Raw genomic sequence first — 19,811 nt, forward strand, 5'->3', positions numbered from 1 at the left:
TACATTTAAGAGAGAGAAAATAATAATAATATAAGTAGGTTGAGATTAAACAATAAACAAATTATAAATTACTGGAACGGATGAAAGAAATGGTGGAGCCTTCTTGCCTACCACAATTCAGCATTTTCATCGGTTGTTTCTCCTCATTTGTATAATTCATTTTTAAGAGGGGAGAAGATAAAAAATGGCTCCTTATAACCCAATCAACATGTTGGTTAGAATGTTTTCAAACTCGCAGTTGGATCGGTTAGTCAAATCAATGGATCCATCACCTGGCCAGTAGTCCATTAGTTTTCAAATCACTTGGTCATTGATTTGACCAAATGATTCAATTAACTTTTGCCCATTTAATCTAAGGAATCCGGATCAATACAAGGTGGGATTTAGCTATCAGATTGGTACGAGGCGTCCGAGCAGATTCCAATTCATTTTTATACTCTAAACTCAACCTCACAATTTATTTATTTATTCCTCAAATGTATTTATCCCCTCCCTATAAATACATTTGACACTGACCTGGTCTGTACAATTCCATCAGGTGGAGTGAACTCGAATTACCCCTTAAACTAATTTATCACAATTTTTTGTTAAATATGATTTATATCATGTCCAATCTCTTATTTAATTCTTTATTTTTATCTATTATTTATATTTTATTATTTTGATTTATGATGTCATAAATGATTGAACCACGTCCCATCATCCAAATAAAAAAAGCAATTCCCGTTTTCAGGTCATTTATTTAAAACATCGATAAAAAGAACATTAAAGACGTCATATATTCCTAAATTGTTCTACCTATGCCAATAATATCTTTCCCTTGCTAAGTTTAATTTGGTAATCCAAACTCCCAATCACTCAAAGAATTACATTGATTGAGGCACTTACCCAGACTAAGCATTTGACCATTTGACAATGAGGGTTGAACCAACTGACCCACCATGCGAATTGAAAATCGGTTCCGTTTTCAAGGCTTTGTTTGTTTCCCGTGCAATTATATTCGCATTGGTGCAATAACATGAAGGTGCAAATGAGTTAAAATCCAATCTTGGTTTAATTTTGTTAAGTCTTAGTTTGAGAGGAGTGTAAATGTAAATACATAGAGTTCAAAACCTTTATCGTGTATGTATTTGCACAATATATATATATATATATATATATATATATATATATATATATATATATATATATATTTGTATTTTTGTTCCTTTCAATCGAGAATTAAAGCAAGTAAAATGAGAATTAAAGCAGAATAATTTAAAAACTGGGCGAAAAAACAAACCAAATTTTGCAAAATTCACATTTGCACTCCTATCAATGAAATTGCATTGCAAACAAACAATATATGAAGAGCACTTGATCAAACAAAAGCCATTTGTGCAAGAGTTCGTGAATTCACGAGTGAAAAGTTCAGATCCAAAATATTTATCTGTTCGTTTCATGGTTGGATTGGATTTGAATGGTTTGCTTTTCATTCCCTCTGAGAGAATGTTTATATAATATTATTCAACCTTGTGGTTGTAGTTTAGTTGTAAGAATTCCACGTTGTGGCCGTGGAGACCTGGGCTCGAATCCCAGCAGCCACAAAAAGCTTTTCACTTTTTTCTTTAAACCGTAATTATCGAGTTATTAACCAATTTCAATCCGATTCGGCCCTAACTATTCCGTTAACGCTTTCCCGTCAGTGAGTGCCCGTGTTTGGGAGGGCTTTCAGATAGCGGCTCCTGGCTTTATGAAGTGGGTCCTACATTCCCATCCTAACAGTCTGCCAGAAACAGGGCTTTCCGCTGAAGCTGCTTTCAGTGGCTTCTCAAGAGTCAAAGCTTCAGCCCTCCCGAACGGGCCCAGCTCCAGTTATCCCCTTTCCCGCCAAAACAGATACGATCCATCAACGTTTTCCCGCCAAAACCTCACTAACATCAGTGTCTGAGTGTCAACCCGCAGCAACTCTCCATTTTTGCTGAAAATCTTCCTCACCCCCACTTCGCGTTCTCTGACGGGAACAACCATGATGAACACGAAGGACCTCGACTTCGATGCCGACAGAGGTAAGCCGTCGATCTCATCATCTCCGCCGTTTTGTCTCTCGTTACGTTTAGCGCTCTTTCAATCCATCTATCTCTTGCAGTCCTCGCAAAGGATTTTTTGACCAACTTCGCTGATGCAAATGGCGAACCCAAGTATCTCAACATACTCGTAAGTCTTCTTTTTCTCATACAATTCTTTTGGTATATGATTCCATCTCACCTCAAAATTTCAACTATTCTAAAGCAATCCCCATTTCTTCTGTTGGTTGCAGCAAGAAGTCGCTAACCGTAAGATTCGAGCTATCCAAATCGATCTCGAGGATCTCTTCAATGTAACTCTCTTCTTCTCCTTTCCTTTTACTCTTCTGTCCTATATTCAGAGATCCTGTAACAAAATCCTAATGCAATTATAAATTGTTGACCCTCCAGTATAAGGACCTGGACGAGGAATTTCTTAGACGGGTAACTGAAAATACCCGTCGATATCTTGGTATTTTTGCTGATGCCATCGATGATCTCATGCCAGAGCCCACGGAGGCTTTCCCGGATGATGATCATGACATTTTGATGACCCAGCGATCGGAGGAAGGAACGGAGAATGCCGATGGTTCAGATCCGCGCCAGAGGATGCCCCCAGAGATTAAGCGTTTCTAGTAAGTCTTGGAGGGATCCCTTTGTGATCTTGTTTCTAGGGCAGCTTACTTTTCCTACTTCGGATTATCATTACTCTTTCAAGTACCTGGATGACAGGTTGTTGTAATTTCAGAAAGATGTGTAGTCTCATATTAGGGTTTTTTCTGGACCATACACCTTGGTATCAACGTGTTAACGATGACAAAAGTAGAATAAGAATGTGCCATAATGTTCACTTGGGAGCTCAATGGGAACATTAGCGTGATAATTTGAAATGTATTCTTCGCTAACGTGGTTTGTTCTGGAATGCAGTGAAGTCTATATAAAAGCTTCTTCTAAAGAGAGACCATTTACTATAAGAGAAGTTAAAGCCTCGTACATTGGCCAGCTTGTCAGGATCTCTGGCATTGTTACACGATGCTCAGACGTTAAGCCATTGATGCAGGTGGCTGTGTATACATGTGAAGAGTGTGGTTTCGAAATTTACCAGGTAATTACATTCGGGTTCCCATTATTTTGTTGTTTTTTCCCCTTTCACATTGCACATACTTACAACCAAACAAAACTTATTTTTTTCTCATTTTCATTTAATAACTGCAGGAAGTAACCGCTCGAGTCTTCATGCCCCTGTTTGAGTGCCCATCCAGCCGCTGTAAAATAAACAACACAAAAGGAAACCTCATCCTTCAGCTCAGAGCTTCGAAGTTTTTGAGGTTTCAAGAGGTGCTTCTTCTCTGTCCTCCAATATAAAAGCTTTATAATTTATGTAAAAGTTTAGTTTCTTTTTCAAAGTTGTATGAGAGAAAAGGTTTCTCAACAAGCAAAAAAAAACCATAATTTGTTTCCTTTAATTTTTATGTGATATATGGTTGTGGTGGGTGGATGCAGGCAAAAATCCAAGAACTAGCAGAACATGTTCCGAAAGGTCACATTCCAAGGACAATGACTGTTCATCTACGTGGGGAACTCACTCGGAAGGTATGCTGGTATTACAGATTGTATAGTAGTGCACATATACCCATTTCATGTTAATTACCTAATTTTCTCGCAAAGTGCATAACATCAGCCATTAAAACGTTATCCTCCAGTTACAGCTACAAGTATAGATTACCGATGAGCATCTTAATAAGCAGTAGATAAGGAATGGTGTTGTCTCACTTTTCTTATTAATTACACCTTTCCTTTTCCATTTCTCCAAAGTCAACTTGGTAGGTTTGAAGTTCTTTTAATATGTTCTTTTTGGTGGTGCACTTGATTACACTCCTACCATTTATTCATTTTTTTTTCTTTTTTATGCATTGATCAGGTAGCTCCAGGTGATGTCGTTGAGATGTCAGGGATTTTTCTTCCTATTCCTTACACAGGTTTCAGAGCAATGCGGGCAGGGTTGGTTGCAGACACATACTTGGAGGCCATGTCAGTGACACATTTCAAGAAAAAATATGAGGAGTAAGTTTTGTTTCTCCTCCTTCCCTGTCTTCTTCATGCTGTGAACCTTGAGAAAAAAGGTTTGGCTTCAAGAAAATTTTACTTACTGGGGATTAAGTTTCTTTCTTTGAACTTTGGATTAATTTGAATGATTAAGTAGTTCAAACAAGAAAATCTAAAATGGTAGATTAAAATCTTGTTTGAGGGTTGAAAGTGAACATCATTTGAATATGTTGATAGGGCAAGATCCTTCTACATGTGTTTGTGTGTGTCACCCCTGCAGAGATTGATTTTATAAATTCTCTGAACCAAAAACTTAACAATGGAGTTGAACAATACTAACTTAAGCATTTTAAAACATGCAAAAGAAACTGAATGGAGAAACATATTGAATTTGGTTACCCACCCCAAGAATTGATAAATCAAAGGCCTCAAGGCACATAATATATGAACCTTGCATCTCTTAATTGAAGTTCCTTGGTTAATATAATTAGTCACTTTTATTAACCACAGGTATGAACTTAGAGGAGATGAGGAAGAGCAGATTGCACGCCTATCTGAAGATGGTGATATTTACAATAAGTTGGCACGGTCATTAGCACCTGAGATTTTTGGCCATGAAGATGTTAAGAAAGCTCTACTTCTTCTCCTTGTTGGAGCTCCTCATCGGAAATTGAAAGATGGGATGAAGGTAAATCCATCAAATGCATATTATGCTCCCATTATTATCAGTTTGATGGGGATGGGATTTTCTTTGATGACTAAACTATGTTTATTATGAGAAAGAAGTTCACTTAATTATGAAAATCCCATATGTTTTACCTATAGCGTTTATAGATTGTTTTTCTTATCTAAGTAAACTGTGGTTGATCTTTCTTATGCTTAGCACACATAAAAAATGGAAGACCACCAAATATTTGTATCAAAATCTTGGTTTTGTCAGATAGATGTCACAAATCAAGCTTGTCTTAACCATTTTAGGTCAGCCACAGGTTATATTTCTACTTAGTAACAGGATACAATATAGCCTCCTCTTCATCTCATTTTTCTCTTACTCGTTATTTGGCTTATCAGGATACAATGTAGCCTCCATATATTTTACCTTTAGAGTTTATGGATTATTTTTCTTATCCAAGTAAACTGTGGTTACACACAAAAAATGGAAGGCCACCAAATATTTGTGTTAAAATCTTGGTTTTGTCAGATAAATATCACAAATCAAGCTTGTAACCATTTTAGGTCAGCCACAAGTTATATTTCCACATTCCACTTAGTAACAAGATACAATGTAGCCTCCTCTTTGTCTCATTTTTCTCTTGTCATTTGGCTTATCATGCCTACATTCATCATTAAATTCTAGGAAAACAATCTCCAAGTAATTTTCATTAATATTTTCACTACAATGTATGATGGCTTTCTGAACGTGTTTATTTGGAATTGCAGATTAGAGGAGACCTGCACATTTGTTTGATGGGAGATCCTGGAGTTGCAAAAAGTCAGCTCCTTAAGCACATAATTAATGTGGCACCAAGAGGAGTGTACACTACGGGAAGAGGAAGCAGTGGGGTTGGTCTGACGGCTGCAGTTCAGAAAGATCCAGTAACTAATGAGATGGTTCTTGAAGGGGGAGCCTTGGTGAGACTCTTAACAAGTTTCTATTTTTTCTTTCCTCGCATTCAAACATATCTGTTTGGTATATATGGTTTTATGAAAATTTATGTATTCTGTTTTATGCTACCTTGTATTTTGCATGCAAATGCAACATGATGTGTAACACATGCTTATTGGTCCACTATCCAAATATTATGCTTATGCTACATGTCATATTGCAAGGTGCACTGGCATGCTTGTCCCTGTTGCAATTATTATGAACTAGCTAGCTAGCATGAATGATAATTTTCTCATTTCAAATGTATAAATATAGTTTTGATAAGGCTTTCTTCAGTTTAGTTGAAAATTGGAAAAACATGTGAGGAAAATTCTATACAACAGTTGTAAGCCCAACTATGCTGTGTGCAACAGAGCGTTGGGAAACAACATATCCAAAAAATGAGTGTGGCAGAAATGCATATATTGAGATGGATGAGTGGGAACCTAGGAGTAGCTCCAATAGGTAAAGCACTCATAATTGAACATTGGATATGGCATTAAACAGAATGGAATGGAGAAACAGGATTTATGTAGTCAACCCCATATAGTTGGGATAAGGGTTTGATGATTATTATGATTTCTTTATTTAGTTTATCAGTTTTGTGAAAGCAAATTGTTGTGCTGCAGGTGCTTGCTGATATGGGTATATGTGCTATAGATGAGTTTGATAAAATGGAGGAATCTGATCGAACAGCGATACATGAGGTGATGGAGCAGCAGACTGTCAGTATTGCCAAGGCTGGAATCACCACTTCCTTAAATGCCAGAACTGCTGTTCTTGCTGCTGCAAATCCTGCATGGTGTGAATCTATTCTTTTATTTTAAGCAGTCAAAGTCATAAACTAGTTTTGAGAAAAATCAATTCTCTCTTCTGTTTAAACATAATGGAAATCAAGCTGGTAACATTCTCTTCACTAAAGCGTAAAACAATATTTTTGCATTCTCATGGATTCAAATCAATTAGTTCATAGATAAGTGTCTTTTTGAAAGTTATCCACATTGAGGTTAAAAATTTTTCCTTATTTGGTTGAAGGGGAAGATATGACCTACGCAGAACTCCCGCCGAAAATATCAATCTGCCTCCAGCACTTCTATCACGTTTTGATCTTCTTTGGTTGATACTAGATAGGGCCGATATGGACAGTGACCTTGAAATGGCTAGGCATGTTGTCTATGTTCATCAGAACAAAGAATCTCCTGCACTTGGGTTCACTCCACTTGAGCCATCCGTTCTTCGGTAAAGTCCATTCTAGTTCATACAACTGTCTGTAATATATATCTTTGATATCATTATCCACTTCTGTAAAGAAAATGATAATTTACAAATTTGAAGTGAATTGTTTAACTTTATGAGTAGGTTGTATCTGAGAGATCCCCTGCCATTTTGTTAACATTTTATGGTTTATTTTTATGTGAGCATGGATTTTGTTGTTACCAGATTAGAGAGTTCTTGGGCTCCGTCACTTTGCGCACTGCTATATATTGAAAGAAAACGATACCTTTGTATCTCATAGTTGACTTAGGTTCTCCAATTGAAAGGCATTAACATTCTTGTAAAACGAATCTTAATGTGAAAACTAGAAAGATTTGATGTGTCAGAAGCTTATTTCCCATTTTTATCTGATTTTTAGTAAGAACTCTAATGTAAATCCCATAAAAGATAATGGATTTGGCTGAATTTAGTTATCTTTTTCCAGCCTCTGGAAAGAACATTGATGTGAAATCCAAAAAGATATACCTGGCTGAGATTTTAGCTTTACTCTCCAAAAATTACATGTCAGTCCCTACAAAATGGATTTCCTCTTTATCTGGATCTTCTAGAACATTAGATTTCCTCTTTTCTTTTTAGAATGTGTGAATTCCCTGATTGCATTCAAAATTTGTGTTTTCTGTTGGTTTTCAGTGCATATATTTCATCTGCAAGGAAAATGACCCCCCATGTTCCCAAAGAGCTGGAGGAGTATATAGCAAGTGCTTACTCCAGCATCCGGCAGGAGGAAGCTAAATCAAATAGTCCCCATTCATACACTACTGTGCGGACCCTACTCAGTATTCTCCGGATATCCGCTGTGAGTGTTGGTCTTTGCTTGTCCATTTCTCCTTAAATTTAATATGGTTCTGTTCACATGTTAGGGTAGACTGCTGGGCACAGTAACTTTCTTTTATCATTTGTCATTAGCTTGCTAATGGTGGAATATTAATTTTTTCTTTTTCCAGGCACTGGCAAGGCTCCGCTTTTCAGAAACTGTGGCTCAGAGTGATGTGGACGAGGCACTGAGGTTAATGCAGATGTCAAAGTTCTCACTTTATTCAGAAGAGCGTCAGAGATCTGGTCTTGATGCCATCTCTGACATCTATTCCATACTGCGAGATGAAGCTGCAAGGACAAACAGGATGGATGTGAGCTATGCTCATGCACTAAACTGGATCTCAAGAAAGGTTAGTTAGCATTGTAAAAATCAAGACTGCTTAGTTAATAAAGAACAGTTCAGTAATGTGTCAGAGGTATCTAATATGCAATTTGGAGGTAGGGCTGTCAATGGCAGTCAATTATCCAGGTCTGAGTTCAAAATCTAACCTAATTAAACCAGATTTAGATCTCAAAAACTAGATCTGTTTATAAATGATTGGATATGGATCTACCCCAATCTGATCCTAGTAAGACCTGTGTCTGATAATATTGGTATGTTCATATGTTTATATAAAATTTACACATGTTCATTAATAATGTTGGTCCAAATCACATTTTCATCAAAGGTTCAAAGTTAGTCTCGTGGAAGTTATTTTTAATTCATTTTAATGAATATAACAATTTGATTATTTTTTAGCTTAATTCATTAATGATATATGATTATCCAAGTCCAATCAAATCCAACATAGAAAGTTTTATTCAAATCCTAATATTAATAGGATCAGATTCAAATATGGGTAGATCCAATCCAGATGTGTAAGATATAAACATCTTGTTGATGGCACATAAATTACTGTGCCCACATTTTGGTGATGCAACAAATGGGCTCATCTAACTATTGTTAGGTCATATGTGCCTATGGACCTAAAATTTATGACTCTTAATCCCTTTGTTCTATATTTGAATCAGGGCAATTTAACAATCTTGTCTTGTTTTTTTTTTAGAAATTTAGGTGCATTATAATCAGTGGTTAATTTAGTTGGCCCCATATAGTTGGGACTTGGGACAAGGCTTAGATGATGATGATTAGTGGTTAATTTTTTAGTTAATCGTAACAATGTGATTAGGTTTGTTTTACCATCTAGGTGTCAACTTTTCCAGACTAAAACACCTAGGAAGTCAATTCAGATATCCTGCCCACAAGAATCCTAGCCACTCCTACCCACATGATACTACAGTTGTACATTAGGAACACCTCTCCATGAATGATAACATGTAAACATGGAGATGTTCGTTCTCAATGTACAGCTGTAATGAGGTGTGAGTAGGTGTGGGTAGGAGATCCGAACTCCTAGGAAGTGCCTCACCACCTTAACTACAAATAAAGAAACAAGTTATGATTATTTGGTTTAACTAGCTGGTTTGAATGTTGTATGCACCCACAGTACTTGCTACCACATCAACCTATATAATCTTTGGCATCATAAAGTAAAACCAGTACTGGAGGAAGGTTTCCTTTTTTGTCGAGTAGCCTACAAGAAATACAGAAGGCATTGTATCAGGAGGTTATTTTAGTGTAACCCATCATGAAGATCTAACCTTGTCATCAATTGACAGTGTTGCCTGGAGATTACTCATAAAAAAAGTTGACCATGTTGCCTGGAATTTGTCTAAGTACACAGTCAACTGATAAAAAAGTACAAAGTTAGCAACCTAATAAGAGTTTCTAGGGGTGCAGTACTGCTAATTGAATTTAATGTCTTTAGAAAAACTGGGAAACTTGATCAATCTACCCAGTAATCTGGCTTGGGTTTCTGCTGAATTTTTGCCAACCTGACTGAGTCTGAAGAAATACAACTATTGTATGAAAATATGATTCTATGTATACAAATAACAGAAACGTAAAAAGATTCAGAAAATATGGCATGGTAGAGCCCCTACTTCTGAACTGACAGAACCCCTCTAGTTTGATTATAAAAAACAGGAAGAATAAGGATGGTTTACTGAAGCCTCTCTTGCAAAGACAACAATCAGATTTCCCGAAAACAATAAGTGGGAATGAAATATACACAGAAAAAGATCAATGAAATGTGAATTTATACCTGTAGCTTGATACCTACTTATTTCTGAGGCTATTATTGACAATCTCAAGGTTGAGATTTCTAGCTATTAGGGGATTCAGGCTGCATTCTTGAAGCTTAGTGAAAAAATAAACAAAGAGTGAGGGTTCTAGTTTCTCCTCTCTAACTGTTAATTATGGTTTCAATCTCCTCTCCAACTGTGGTGCTGGCATGGAAGTAAGAAAGGATTCCATGGAGAAAGAAATTGATTTTCTCCGAGTTTTTCATCCAATGGCAATTGCTTTTAGTATTTTTGAGTATTTTAAATTTATTTTCTATTTAGTGTCTTAAAAGTTAAAAGTATGGTGAATTGTTTTAAAAGGTTAAATCAGTTTACAGATTCTTATAAGAAAGTTTTTGAAGTTTTGAAATGTCGAGATGAAATCATTATTTTTCTTTCATCCTATTTTTCATTGGCCAAAACTTGGCTATTTTGCATGAGTTTGGTGTCATTTGATATGGTTATTTTCCTGAAATGTTTTGAGGGAGTTGTGATCTGATAAGGTGTTAGTGACACTCAATGTTACTGATAGAGTTCTCTATTTACTTTTAAAGGTGCATTATTTCTTCTTTTCACCTTCCTTCCTACAAACTGCCTCTTGTTTGTCTATTTCTTGTTTTTTGTTCTACTTATTTGTGCATTCCAAATCACATGATCCATCTATCTAATCACCTGAGTTTGGTGATCCTAAGACCAGGAAGCTTAGTCTATTTCTGACGGGGTCACAGGAATAACACCTGGTTAAGAGCCAATTCTACCTGGCATGTCAATCCAGATTGCTTGATCCTTCATCTGGATCACCTAGTTTTTAAACAATGGGTTTTAATAATATGCCATTGACGATTGGAATGGTTTCTGTTGATGTTCAGTAGTAGTGTAGCACAAGCATGGAGTAATCTCCATCCCGAGTACAGAAGTTGGTCTTTAAGGTAGTCCAGCTATTGAAGTATTTTACCTTCCTGAGCTGAGAGCAGATAATTGCCTCTTGGATGTCCTTGCGGTTGTGTCAAGTGTCAATTCTGTAAATTCATTATCGTGCTTGGTTGTTTTTATATTTATTTTATATTTTTTACTGTAGTGTATAATTAATTCCTTCCACAACAATGGCTTAAGTTTATTCATCTCTCTCATTCAGAACTTGCACGTTATTGGAATATTCTTTGTTTGTAACAGGGATACAGTGAAGCTCAATTGAAGGAGTGCTTAGAGGAATATGCAGCCCTAAATGTGTGGCAGATCCATCCGAACACTTTTGACATCCGCTTCATTGATTCCTGATGTTTTATCCCTTGTAGATTGTCCAACATTAGCAATCTTTCTGGAGAGGATCATTAATCAGGGAGAAGCTTTAGTCATCTCCATTCTCCAATGTGTTAGTGTTGTAATACACCTTATATAATTTTCTAGTTAAAATTTCATTTTTGTGAAATTCTTTGGTATTGTAACATGTTAGTTCCTGTTATGTGCAATGGCGGCATATATTTGGTGTGATTGTCATCCATTACATTTACAAACAGTAGCTGGTTTGAAGTTATCACTTCTATATAGGTCATTGGACTAAATTATATGTTTTCATTCATTTCTTCGTAAAACAGAGGGTTATCCAGGGTCAATCTACTATCGAACTTGATCTGGACCGAATGCTTACTGAAAAGGTTGCACTGTTTTGGAGCATCTAGAGCAGTAACACGGATGCGGTTAGAAAACCACTCGGGGAGATTAGCCCTGGCTTTCAGTGGATTTCAAACTTGTACTCGGGGACACCAGTTTAGTTCCAGAGATATTCTACTCCAAGTAGAATTTAAAATTCACTTTCTACCCATGAATTCCCTTAGCCACCAAATTTGGGGAGGGGGGTTGTAAGTGGTGGTGCGCAACTAAAAACGGCCCCCTGTAGCTGTAGGGGATTCGGGTTTATCACCAAATACCAAAAAAAAATTCATCATTGCATACTCTGCCAAATGGACAACCGTCAATCGATAATTCGAAATACAATGAAATTTAAAATGCTGTAATACTTTTTATGGTCAGGAATGTTTTTGCTGGAGCTCGTATAATTGTAGGACAGCCATTCATTCAGAGACGGGATTTCCTGAAAACGAAACAATTTGAACACCTGAGAGCACGGCATCCATCAAATATCCCCCATGAACCAAACGATGCAAACGTTTAAGATATCTTCTTTATTGTCTTTTTGCCTGTTGGATTGGTGATGGTTAGGCACAAGTAGTTTATTCAATAAAGGCTTATTACCAAAAATAAAAAAGACCATAGGAATCTACAATTCCGTTCCATCATTTTGCTCTGTTCAGTTTCATCCATTAGAAGGTACTAGTGCATCCATTATATTAATGATCACAATTCACAAGTCTTTACATGGGATAGAATACAAAATAATGGGTCTAATAGCAGACCTTAGAATGATCTTTCAAATGGTATGGTGTACCACTAGAATAGCTCTTTAGGCTATGTTTGGTTTAATTTTCATTCTTTCTCATTCTTATTCAAGCTGAAATTCTAAAATGAACAAGAATGGATAAAAATAGGCAGGAAGAGAATATTGCTATGAACCAAACGCCCTTTTAGAATGGATAAAAATATTGCTGAAATTCTAAAATGAATTCTTTTTAGACCGACAAGTGTCCTATGTAAAAGTACTTTTGTAAAAGTGCTTTTGTGATTTCATAAAAATACTTTCATAAAAGTGCTTTTGTAAAAATACTTTCATAAAAGTGCTTTTGTAAAAATACTTTTATAAAAGTACTTTTGTAAGTGTTTTTTATAAAAGTACTTTTGTAAAAGTTTTTTTGTAAAAGTAAGTTTTGTAAGAGTTATTTCGTAAAAGTACTTTTATAAAAATACTTCCTTAAAAGTACTTTTGTAAAAGTAATTTCGTAAAAATACTTTTATAAAAGTACTTTGATAAAAATACTTTTATAAAAGTACTTTCGTAAAAGTTCTTTCATAAAAGTGCTTTTATTAAAATACTTTCACAAAAATGCTTTTACAAAAATACTTTCATAAAAGTACTTTTGCGAAAGTTCTTTCGTAGAAAAGTGCTTTTATTAATGTACTTTCATAAATATGCTTTCTTGTAAAAATACTTTTATAAAAGTACTTTCATGTAAAAGTACTTTTGCAAAAGTGCTTTCATAAAAGTACTACGGTAGTCCGCTAGTAAACATCTATGGCAACAGTTTTATAGGCAGAGTTTACTCAGAATGAAAATGAGTAAGATGGGGCTTGATTATTTTTTGTGCTATAGTCTACCTCAATTTTTGTGTTGTGGGCTGATTTTTCTTTCTAAAATAAATGTGGCCATGACAAGAATTTTTAAACTAAACACTCTAATGTTATTCATTCTTGCTCATTCTTACCAAGTTGGTTAAAGAATTAGAGTACATATTAAAGAATTAGAGTATATATTACTTCTACTCATCCAACTATAACTTTTCTTTTGATACAGACAAGATCCCACAACTTCAACCATATAAGGGATGCAACAGGCAACAGCATAGGATATTTAAATATCCATTAACATTAATTAAATTGGATTTTGACGATTCAAACTTCAGCATTCAATTTTACATATCTACTTTAAGGCCCTGAACTTGGTTATTTCTGGAAACAAAAACTAGATAGTCGAACTTGGCTACTTCTGGAAATAAAAACTAGATAGTGATAGTCGAGCTTCTCAGAAGAATCATGTCTTTGCATCAGAAGGCAGCACTGCAACAGAGAGCTTTGATACCGGATTGTTGGATGCTTCCACAACTTCATTTGATCCTCCCTGCATCTCAGCAAAGCTCCTTTTCTTTGATGACAAATCTGAATTTTCTTTCTCTTTCTCTTTCTCTGTCTGGGTTTCACTGTTGGGAGGAAATAACGGAGGTTCCCTGCCACTTAATCGGCAAAAAACTCTTTCAACTGTTTCACTAATTTCCTTCCCTAGTCCATCATTATCCAGAATCAGCTCCCAAACTGATTTAGAGGCTTTCTCAAGCACCGGACCTCTGCACCAAAAACCAAAATGATTGAAATAAAAGAAAATGTTGGATGGAACAATCCTAGATCTAAAAAGTAACAAGAAAACTGTGGTTCCATTATATTCAAGGACTTAAATATTGACACGATATGCCCGAGTATCGGTTGACAACAGTACAGGATACGAAACGAATAGAAGCGTATCCCGTAAGTCGCTTGTATTGCACCAATACAAATCCATATCGGCATGTATCATAATGTATCGGCCGATACGCACCAGTACGAGACGATACGCGCGAAACGACATGTCTCTTTATACTTCATAAAAAATGCAGCTATGCTGATTTGAACCTAGGTCATTTGGACGCGCTATCTTTTGCCACACTCTAAACCATCAAGCCAGACTTTATCTTGTGTTATTAAATAGAACAAAATAAATTTTATTAAAAATGTTAACAATGGAATAATTATTTTAGTAATTAAAAATTATGAATTTGTATAGGATATGTATCTTACAAATTTTATATACTTTAAGTTAATATTATATTTTTGTGAATTATTAATTGGTATTTTAATTTGCACTTGAGAATTTAATATTTAGTTGATTTTTTGTTAATGTTAAAAATTAAAACAGTAAAATAAAAAAATAAGTGATATAATAATTAGAATATAATATGCACATGTGTTTAGTGTCTTAGACTCTTGATTGATGCATTATAAATAAAATTATATGATATCAGGCATCCCGATATATTAATTGTAATACATTTTTTCATATACACCATTAAAATATACATTTCTATGTATTTATATATTATTTGTGACTATTTTGGTCTTAAATTTAGTGTTATTAATGTATTTGTGGAATTTGTATGTATTTCCCTAACATATCCATCTGTTTTCATATTTTTCATTCATATCCATGTGTTTCCAAAGCATATCCGTATCCGTTGTATTTGAATTCTCCAATACAATACCCAATACTAATACTTTAATCCTTGATTATATTAGATGATACTTTCAGCTTTTACATAGATCGGCTAGTTATAATTAGCAAAGGAGAAGTTCGGTTCAGGAATCGATATATATATAATTATGTCCTTTTGGTGGAATCCACATAAATGAAAAAAGTAAAAGTTTCAAGGGCACAGACATCAATTGCCTGCGCAACAAAACTAGTACAATAAAGAGCAAGAAACCCATTCCATATAAATACTCATTATCTTAACTATTTCAATGGCACCACAATAAAGCCCCTAGTTTAGTCAAAACTCAAAAAGAAGATAATGGAGCAATCAATCTATAAATATATATTTATATCTTTTTTTATAGATTTTTGTCATTTTTATCAGTAACAAGTAGCAACAATCAAAGAGATTTCTCATATCTAATGTTAAAACTATTTCCACCCCACATGGTGAAGCTAATGTCCACTACTTGATGGACCCATTTAGGAATCATGATGTCAAAACCCAACCCGATTGCACTCTAAAAGATTATTTGGAAATTTCTGGACCCACTTCCATTTCCATGGAAACCATAAAAAAATATGATGGCTGAATAGAAAAGTTGCAACAGGCAAATTCTGATTGAAGCTGTATCCTAGGTGCACGTATTGCATGATGGATCAGACCACTCACCCCCAATGCCCATGCCATCTCTATATATAGTCATGATAATGCCATATTGCATTTATATTTTGCCTATATTTTGATAAAAAAATCAACTTCTATCTTGAAAAAAAAACAAAGAAAAAAAGGGGGTGAAATACTTACTCAAGTTCACGTCGGAGTGCATCAAATAGCTCCCTCTTCGTCTGTTTCTCTGCACCAGGAGTGTTGAGAACCTTACTCTGTTCCACCATTGTAATTGTGTTATTCTTTAGCTCCTCCTGTAACACAGAATCAGTAAGCTTGTTAAAGCTATATTCTCAGCGGCAACAAATCCTTTGTGCAGAATAGCATTGTCAATCTTCATCATGTTAGTTCATCCATCTTTCTATTGACTAAGATTTGAAACTCAGGATCCACATATTAAGCTCCTTTGGATAATGAAACTTTGAGAAGTAGCATCAACATTGCCTTTAACATAGGATAACATCAGTTACACAACAAATCAAATGCCATAATTTATTCTTGGCAAATGAAAACGTTTTCAGTAAATGATCTTGCATGATATTTAGTGAATTGGGGCATTCTTTGCAAGTGCAGAAAGGAAGGGGGTCTAGGGCTAGGAAACTTACAATAAAGAACAAGGATTTGTTAGGTAAATGGTTGGGGTGGTTTCCCCTGGAACTGAATCGTTTGTGGAAACAAGTAATTCAGAGTATTCATGGTTTAAAGGAAAATGGCTAGGATTCTGGTTTGAATGGAAGGGCTACCTTTACACCTTGGAAACCAATTTCAGGTCTGCTGCCTTGCTTCTTGACTTTTATCAGGTATGAACTCTTTTCTGGGGACAAAATTAGATTTTGGGAAGATCTGTGGTGGGGTAATGCTCCTTTAAAAGAAAATTTCCCCTTATTGTATTGGCTTTCTTCTTTTAAAAACAAACATATCTCTCAATTTGTGCCATTTTCCTCTAGTGGGCTTTCGTGGCCTTTTGTGTCTAGATGTAACTTGAGGGAAGTAGAAATTCCCTTGTGCATGGAGTTATTAGACTTTTTGGAGGGTGTTTTCTTGGATCTTCCAAATCTTGATGCCAGAGTTTGGTCCCCTTGTTCTTCTGGTCTCTTTTCTTGTTCTTCCTTCTTTGAGTCTCTTTCCTCTCGTGACCCTGCCCACTGCCCCTACTTTTCCAATGAAAGAGGTGTGGGGTGGTCCAAGTGGACCTGTTCCATTTCTGCCAGGAAATTTTTCACTAAAAAATAAACACTTCTTAGACCCTTCAAAAGAAAAGACCCAATTGGTGCTTATCTCCTCACGCCTCTCTTTTCTGCATTGCAAATGGGGAACTTCTTTTTACTTATCTCTTGCCCTTTTGTGGCTGGTATTTGGGAGTGTTTTTCCACTCTAGTTGGGTGCAGCCGTGCAGGTGGACTCCTCCCACAGATTTTCCATCAGTTTTCAGAAGCAATTTCCTTAATCCACCTACAAGGAGAGGAGAGATACTATGGAGATGTTCTAGAGCTGCTATTTAATGGACGATTTGGGAGGAAAGAAATGGGAGAGTTTTTCAAGAGAAGGCTCAAAAGTCAAAACAGAAGAGTAATTATTGACCTCATAACAGTGCGAGTGACACACTGGAAGAAAACTTTTAAGTCTTTTTAGATCTTTCACCACTGATGATATTATTAGGAATTGAGGGCTGATAGCAACCTCTTCCATTACCAGAGTGCCTGTTCAACCTAGTTAGGAACCCCCTATACACTTGCTAATTAAGCTCAATTTTGACGGCTGCAGTAGAGGCAACCTTGGACCTCCTGACATAGGAAGAATTTTCAGAAATGCCAACGGAAGCATCCTTGGTCTATTTTCTGGTCCATCTGGTCATGGTAATGCAATTAGAGCAGAAGTTCTAGCTGTCCTACAGGGCCTAAAGTTGGTCAAGAGGAATAATTACACCAACATTATTGTTGAAAAGGACTCTGAAGTGGTGGTGAAATGGGTTAGGGCCGTTAGGCAAGCAGAGAGGTGCCCTTGGCAGTACAGAGAGACACATTCTGAGAGAGATTTCTGAACTCAAAAGAAATAGAGTTATATCTGTTCAATGGGTTGGCAGATGGCTTGGCCGACAAGGGGTAGAAAGAGAAAATCTATTCTGGGGAGTTGGGACTCTTTCCTGACTTGTAATTATCCCTACTACAGGGTTTGACTTGTAACTGCTGCTTGGGGGCTGGTTTTTTCGTTCTTTGTGTTTCTTTTATTGGGTCTTGTCTCAATCTCTGGGATGACTGAATTCTTGTACTATTTTCAGCTTCTTAAATGAATCTTTTCCGTTATTCATCAAAAAAAAAAAAAAAAAGATCTTGCATGATACTGCTGCGTGCAGCAGTATTATTACTCACCTTTGGATTACCTAACAACAACTTATTTTAATTACCTTGCTTGGTAAAGGGAATATTGATCAAAAAAGGGTATTCAAAGTGCAGAAGTTCTGTCTACATGTTATTTTAAACAAAAATTATAAACAAAGGAGGTTCTTTACATTTTTCTCTAAGTGTGTATTTAAATCATAGTATACTCTCAAACATGGCCTTTGACCTTTCAACATGCTAGAGATGAAAAATAGATGCTTGAAATAAATATAACAGAATTTCAGTCTTAACTAAAACAATCTAGTTCAGGTAAGTGAACCAAACACCACCAGGTTAGCTCTAAACTAAGGTAGAACCTCGATGAATCCCTAGCTATGCAACCGACATACTTGCAGCATTTTTGTAAGTTGGTACACGTCAGAAGTTTAGGAAGAAGTCCAACAACAATATCTCATCAATCAACGACATAACAAGGGATCATGATTTTTTTCTGTGAATATTTATGGTTATAGTGTCATTTTCTATAAATTAAAAACAACTGCTTATTATTACAAACTTAAATCTCCCATACAGGATGTTAAACCAGTAACTGGATAGCAAACAAAATATCATCCTCAATACCCACTCCTTACGAACTACTAAAAGCAACATCCACGCCCATAAGATTTCTTTTAGCCAACTATAAATTCAATTCAAGCAAACATATCGATATCAAAAAGGTTTTAATCAATAGAGTTTAGAAAATATTGAAGAAATTGATCGTAGAAATCCACTCACATTAGCTTTGAGCTGATTAATTATTTTCAACCTGAGAGCGTCGATTGTACCATCATTCATTAGCGACTCCAAAACATCTTCAGGTGTCACCACAGAAGATCCCATAATACTTGCCAACGTCTTTTCTACTTGAAATATAAGCTAACAAACTCAATAGATCACGTCTAGCATCTAACCTGCAGAAAAGTTGGCGTAATAACAGACAGGACTTCAAATTGAGGCCTTTCAGAAACCCTAAAATCTATCTTTGATACGAACACCGGTGATGAATTAGGGTTTCGAATGCCGATAGATACCAAGTTAGGAGAGACGAGAAAACTATTAAGGTATATTCCCTTGGCGAAGGCGGACGACCTGATTTCCACTTCGGCAGCGGTGCACGAGCGGCAATTTTGGACGTTCTAATTCCAGAGTTGAGAGATTTCCTTCTACTGTGACCGCAAGCACGTTCAAGTTCAAACCGTTCTTCGCTGTCGCTGGTAGTGGGAAGGGAAACCGGATAACCAGATTGCGGAACGACCCAAATTTTGGACAAGGGCAAATTTATAATGCCAGAAAAAGGTATGATACCGGAAGGGGGCAATTTGGATTTTTTATTGGAGAGGGGTGAAGGGGGCAATTTGGATTGGGCACAGTTTACATTTTATTGGTAAACCCTCCGAGGGAAAATAAGTATCGATTTCCTCTCACATAATTAGCCCTCGGAGGCTTTGCACCGACCTCAGCATCGATGCCGTTGCTCTAGAAAATTGTGATACATAGACCTGTTCATGGGCCGGCCCCCGAACGGGCTTGAACAGGTATATGGGCCCGTGGGCTTAATCTCGGGCCAAAAAGCCCGGCCCGCAATAAATTCAAGCCAGGCTTGGGATTTGCCAAAATAGCCCGGCCCGGCCTGACCTATAATTAAACCTAAAAACCCTAGTCGAATATCCCTCTTTTTTTCACCTCTTTCCCTTATTGTTTCAGTCGAACCCTTCTTCTCCACATCCTTTTTCCCTTTTTTATATTCTTTTTTTAATATAAATAAATTTTGAATATATATTCTTTTTTTAATGTAAATAAATTCTAATTTATATTGATT

At 36.1% G+C, this 19,811-nt stretch overlaps 2 protein-coding genes across 3 annotated transcripts; one reads left to right on the plus strand and one right to left on the minus strand.

Moving 5' to 3' along the window:
- Nucleotides 1-1,892: 1,892 nt before the first annotated feature.
- On the plus strand, nucleotides 1,893-11,429 carry PRL (Minichromosome maintenance (MCM2/3/5) family protein). Its single transcript, XM_010269701.3, has 15 exons — nucleotides 1,893-2,048; nucleotides 2,129-2,196; nucleotides 2,300-2,359; nucleotides 2,457-2,680; nucleotides 2,973-3,150; nucleotides 3,261-3,383; nucleotides 3,549-3,638; nucleotides 3,967-4,109; nucleotides 4,602-4,779; nucleotides 5,532-5,723; nucleotides 6,366-6,538; nucleotides 6,772-6,975; nucleotides 7,642-7,807; nucleotides 7,956-8,177; nucleotides 11,164-11,429. Exons 1-15 carry the CDS (start codon nucleotides 2,009-2,011, stop codon nucleotides 11,266-11,268), a joined length of 2,166 nt encoding a protein of 721 aa, XP_010268003.1. The 5' UTR covers nucleotides 1,893-2,008; the 3' UTR covers nucleotides 11,269-11,429.
- A 2,081-nt stretch (nucleotides 11,430-13,510) lies between these two features.
- LOC104605085 (antigenic heat-stable protein) lies at nucleotides 13,511-19,260 on the minus strand. Of its 2 annotated transcripts, XM_010269703.3 has the most exons (4): nucleotides 19,024-19,260; nucleotides 18,728-18,903; nucleotides 15,750-15,865; nucleotides 13,511-14,003 (listed from the first exon to the last, which is right to left on the minus strand). In XM_010269703.3, exons 2-4 carry the CDS (start codon nucleotides 18,830-18,832, stop codon nucleotides 13,694-13,696), a joined length of 531 nt encoding a protein of 176 aa, XP_010268005.1. In that variant the 5' UTR covers nucleotides 18,833-18,903; nucleotides 19,024-19,260; the 3' UTR covers nucleotides 13,511-13,693. The 2 variants fall into 2 exon arrangements, with proteins under 2 accessions (XP_010268005.1, XP_010268004.1); XM_010269702.3 differs by having other exon boundaries at nucleotides 18,728-19,259.
- Nucleotides 19,261-19,811: the final 551 nt, after the last annotated feature.

Source organism: Nelumbo nucifera, chromosome 4 (assembly GCF_055504915.1).
Source record: "Nelumbo nucifera cultivar China Antique chromosome 4, China Antique-T2T, whole genome shotgun sequence".
NCBI lineage: Eukaryota > Viridiplantae > Streptophyta > Magnoliopsida > Proteales > Nelumbonaceae > Nelumbo > Nelumbo nucifera.

What these genes read in the sequence shown, in the direction of transcription:
- PRL (XM_010269701.3), top strand. Translation starts at nt 2,009, where the DNA reads ATGATGAACACGAAGGACCTCGACTTCGATGCCGACAGAG. An exon ending in CGACTTCGATGCCGACAGAG is followed by an intron (nt 2,049 to 2,128) that starts GTAAGCCGTCGA and finishes TATCTCTTGCAG; the next exon opens with TCCTCGCAAAGGATTTTTTG. An exon ending in TTCTTGAAGGGGGAGCCTTG is followed by an intron (nt 5,724 to 6,365) that starts GTGAGACTCTTA and finishes GTTGTGCTGCAG; the next exon opens with GTGCTTGCTGATATGGGTAT.
- LOC104605085 (XM_010269703.3), bottom strand. Translation starts at nt 18,832, where the DNA reads ATGGGATCTTCTGTGGTGACACCTGAAGATGTTTTGGAGTCGCTAATG. An exon ending in TTAATCAGCTCAAAGCTAAT is followed by an intron (nt 15,866 to 18,727) that starts GTGAGTGGATTT and finishes TCTGTGTTACAG; the next exon opens with GAGGAGCTAAAGAATAACAC. An exon ending in GCACTCCGACGTGAACTTGA is followed by an intron (nt 14,004 to 15,749) that starts GTAAGTATTTCA and finishes TTTTTGGTGCAG; the next exon opens with AGGTCCGGTGCTTGAGAAAG.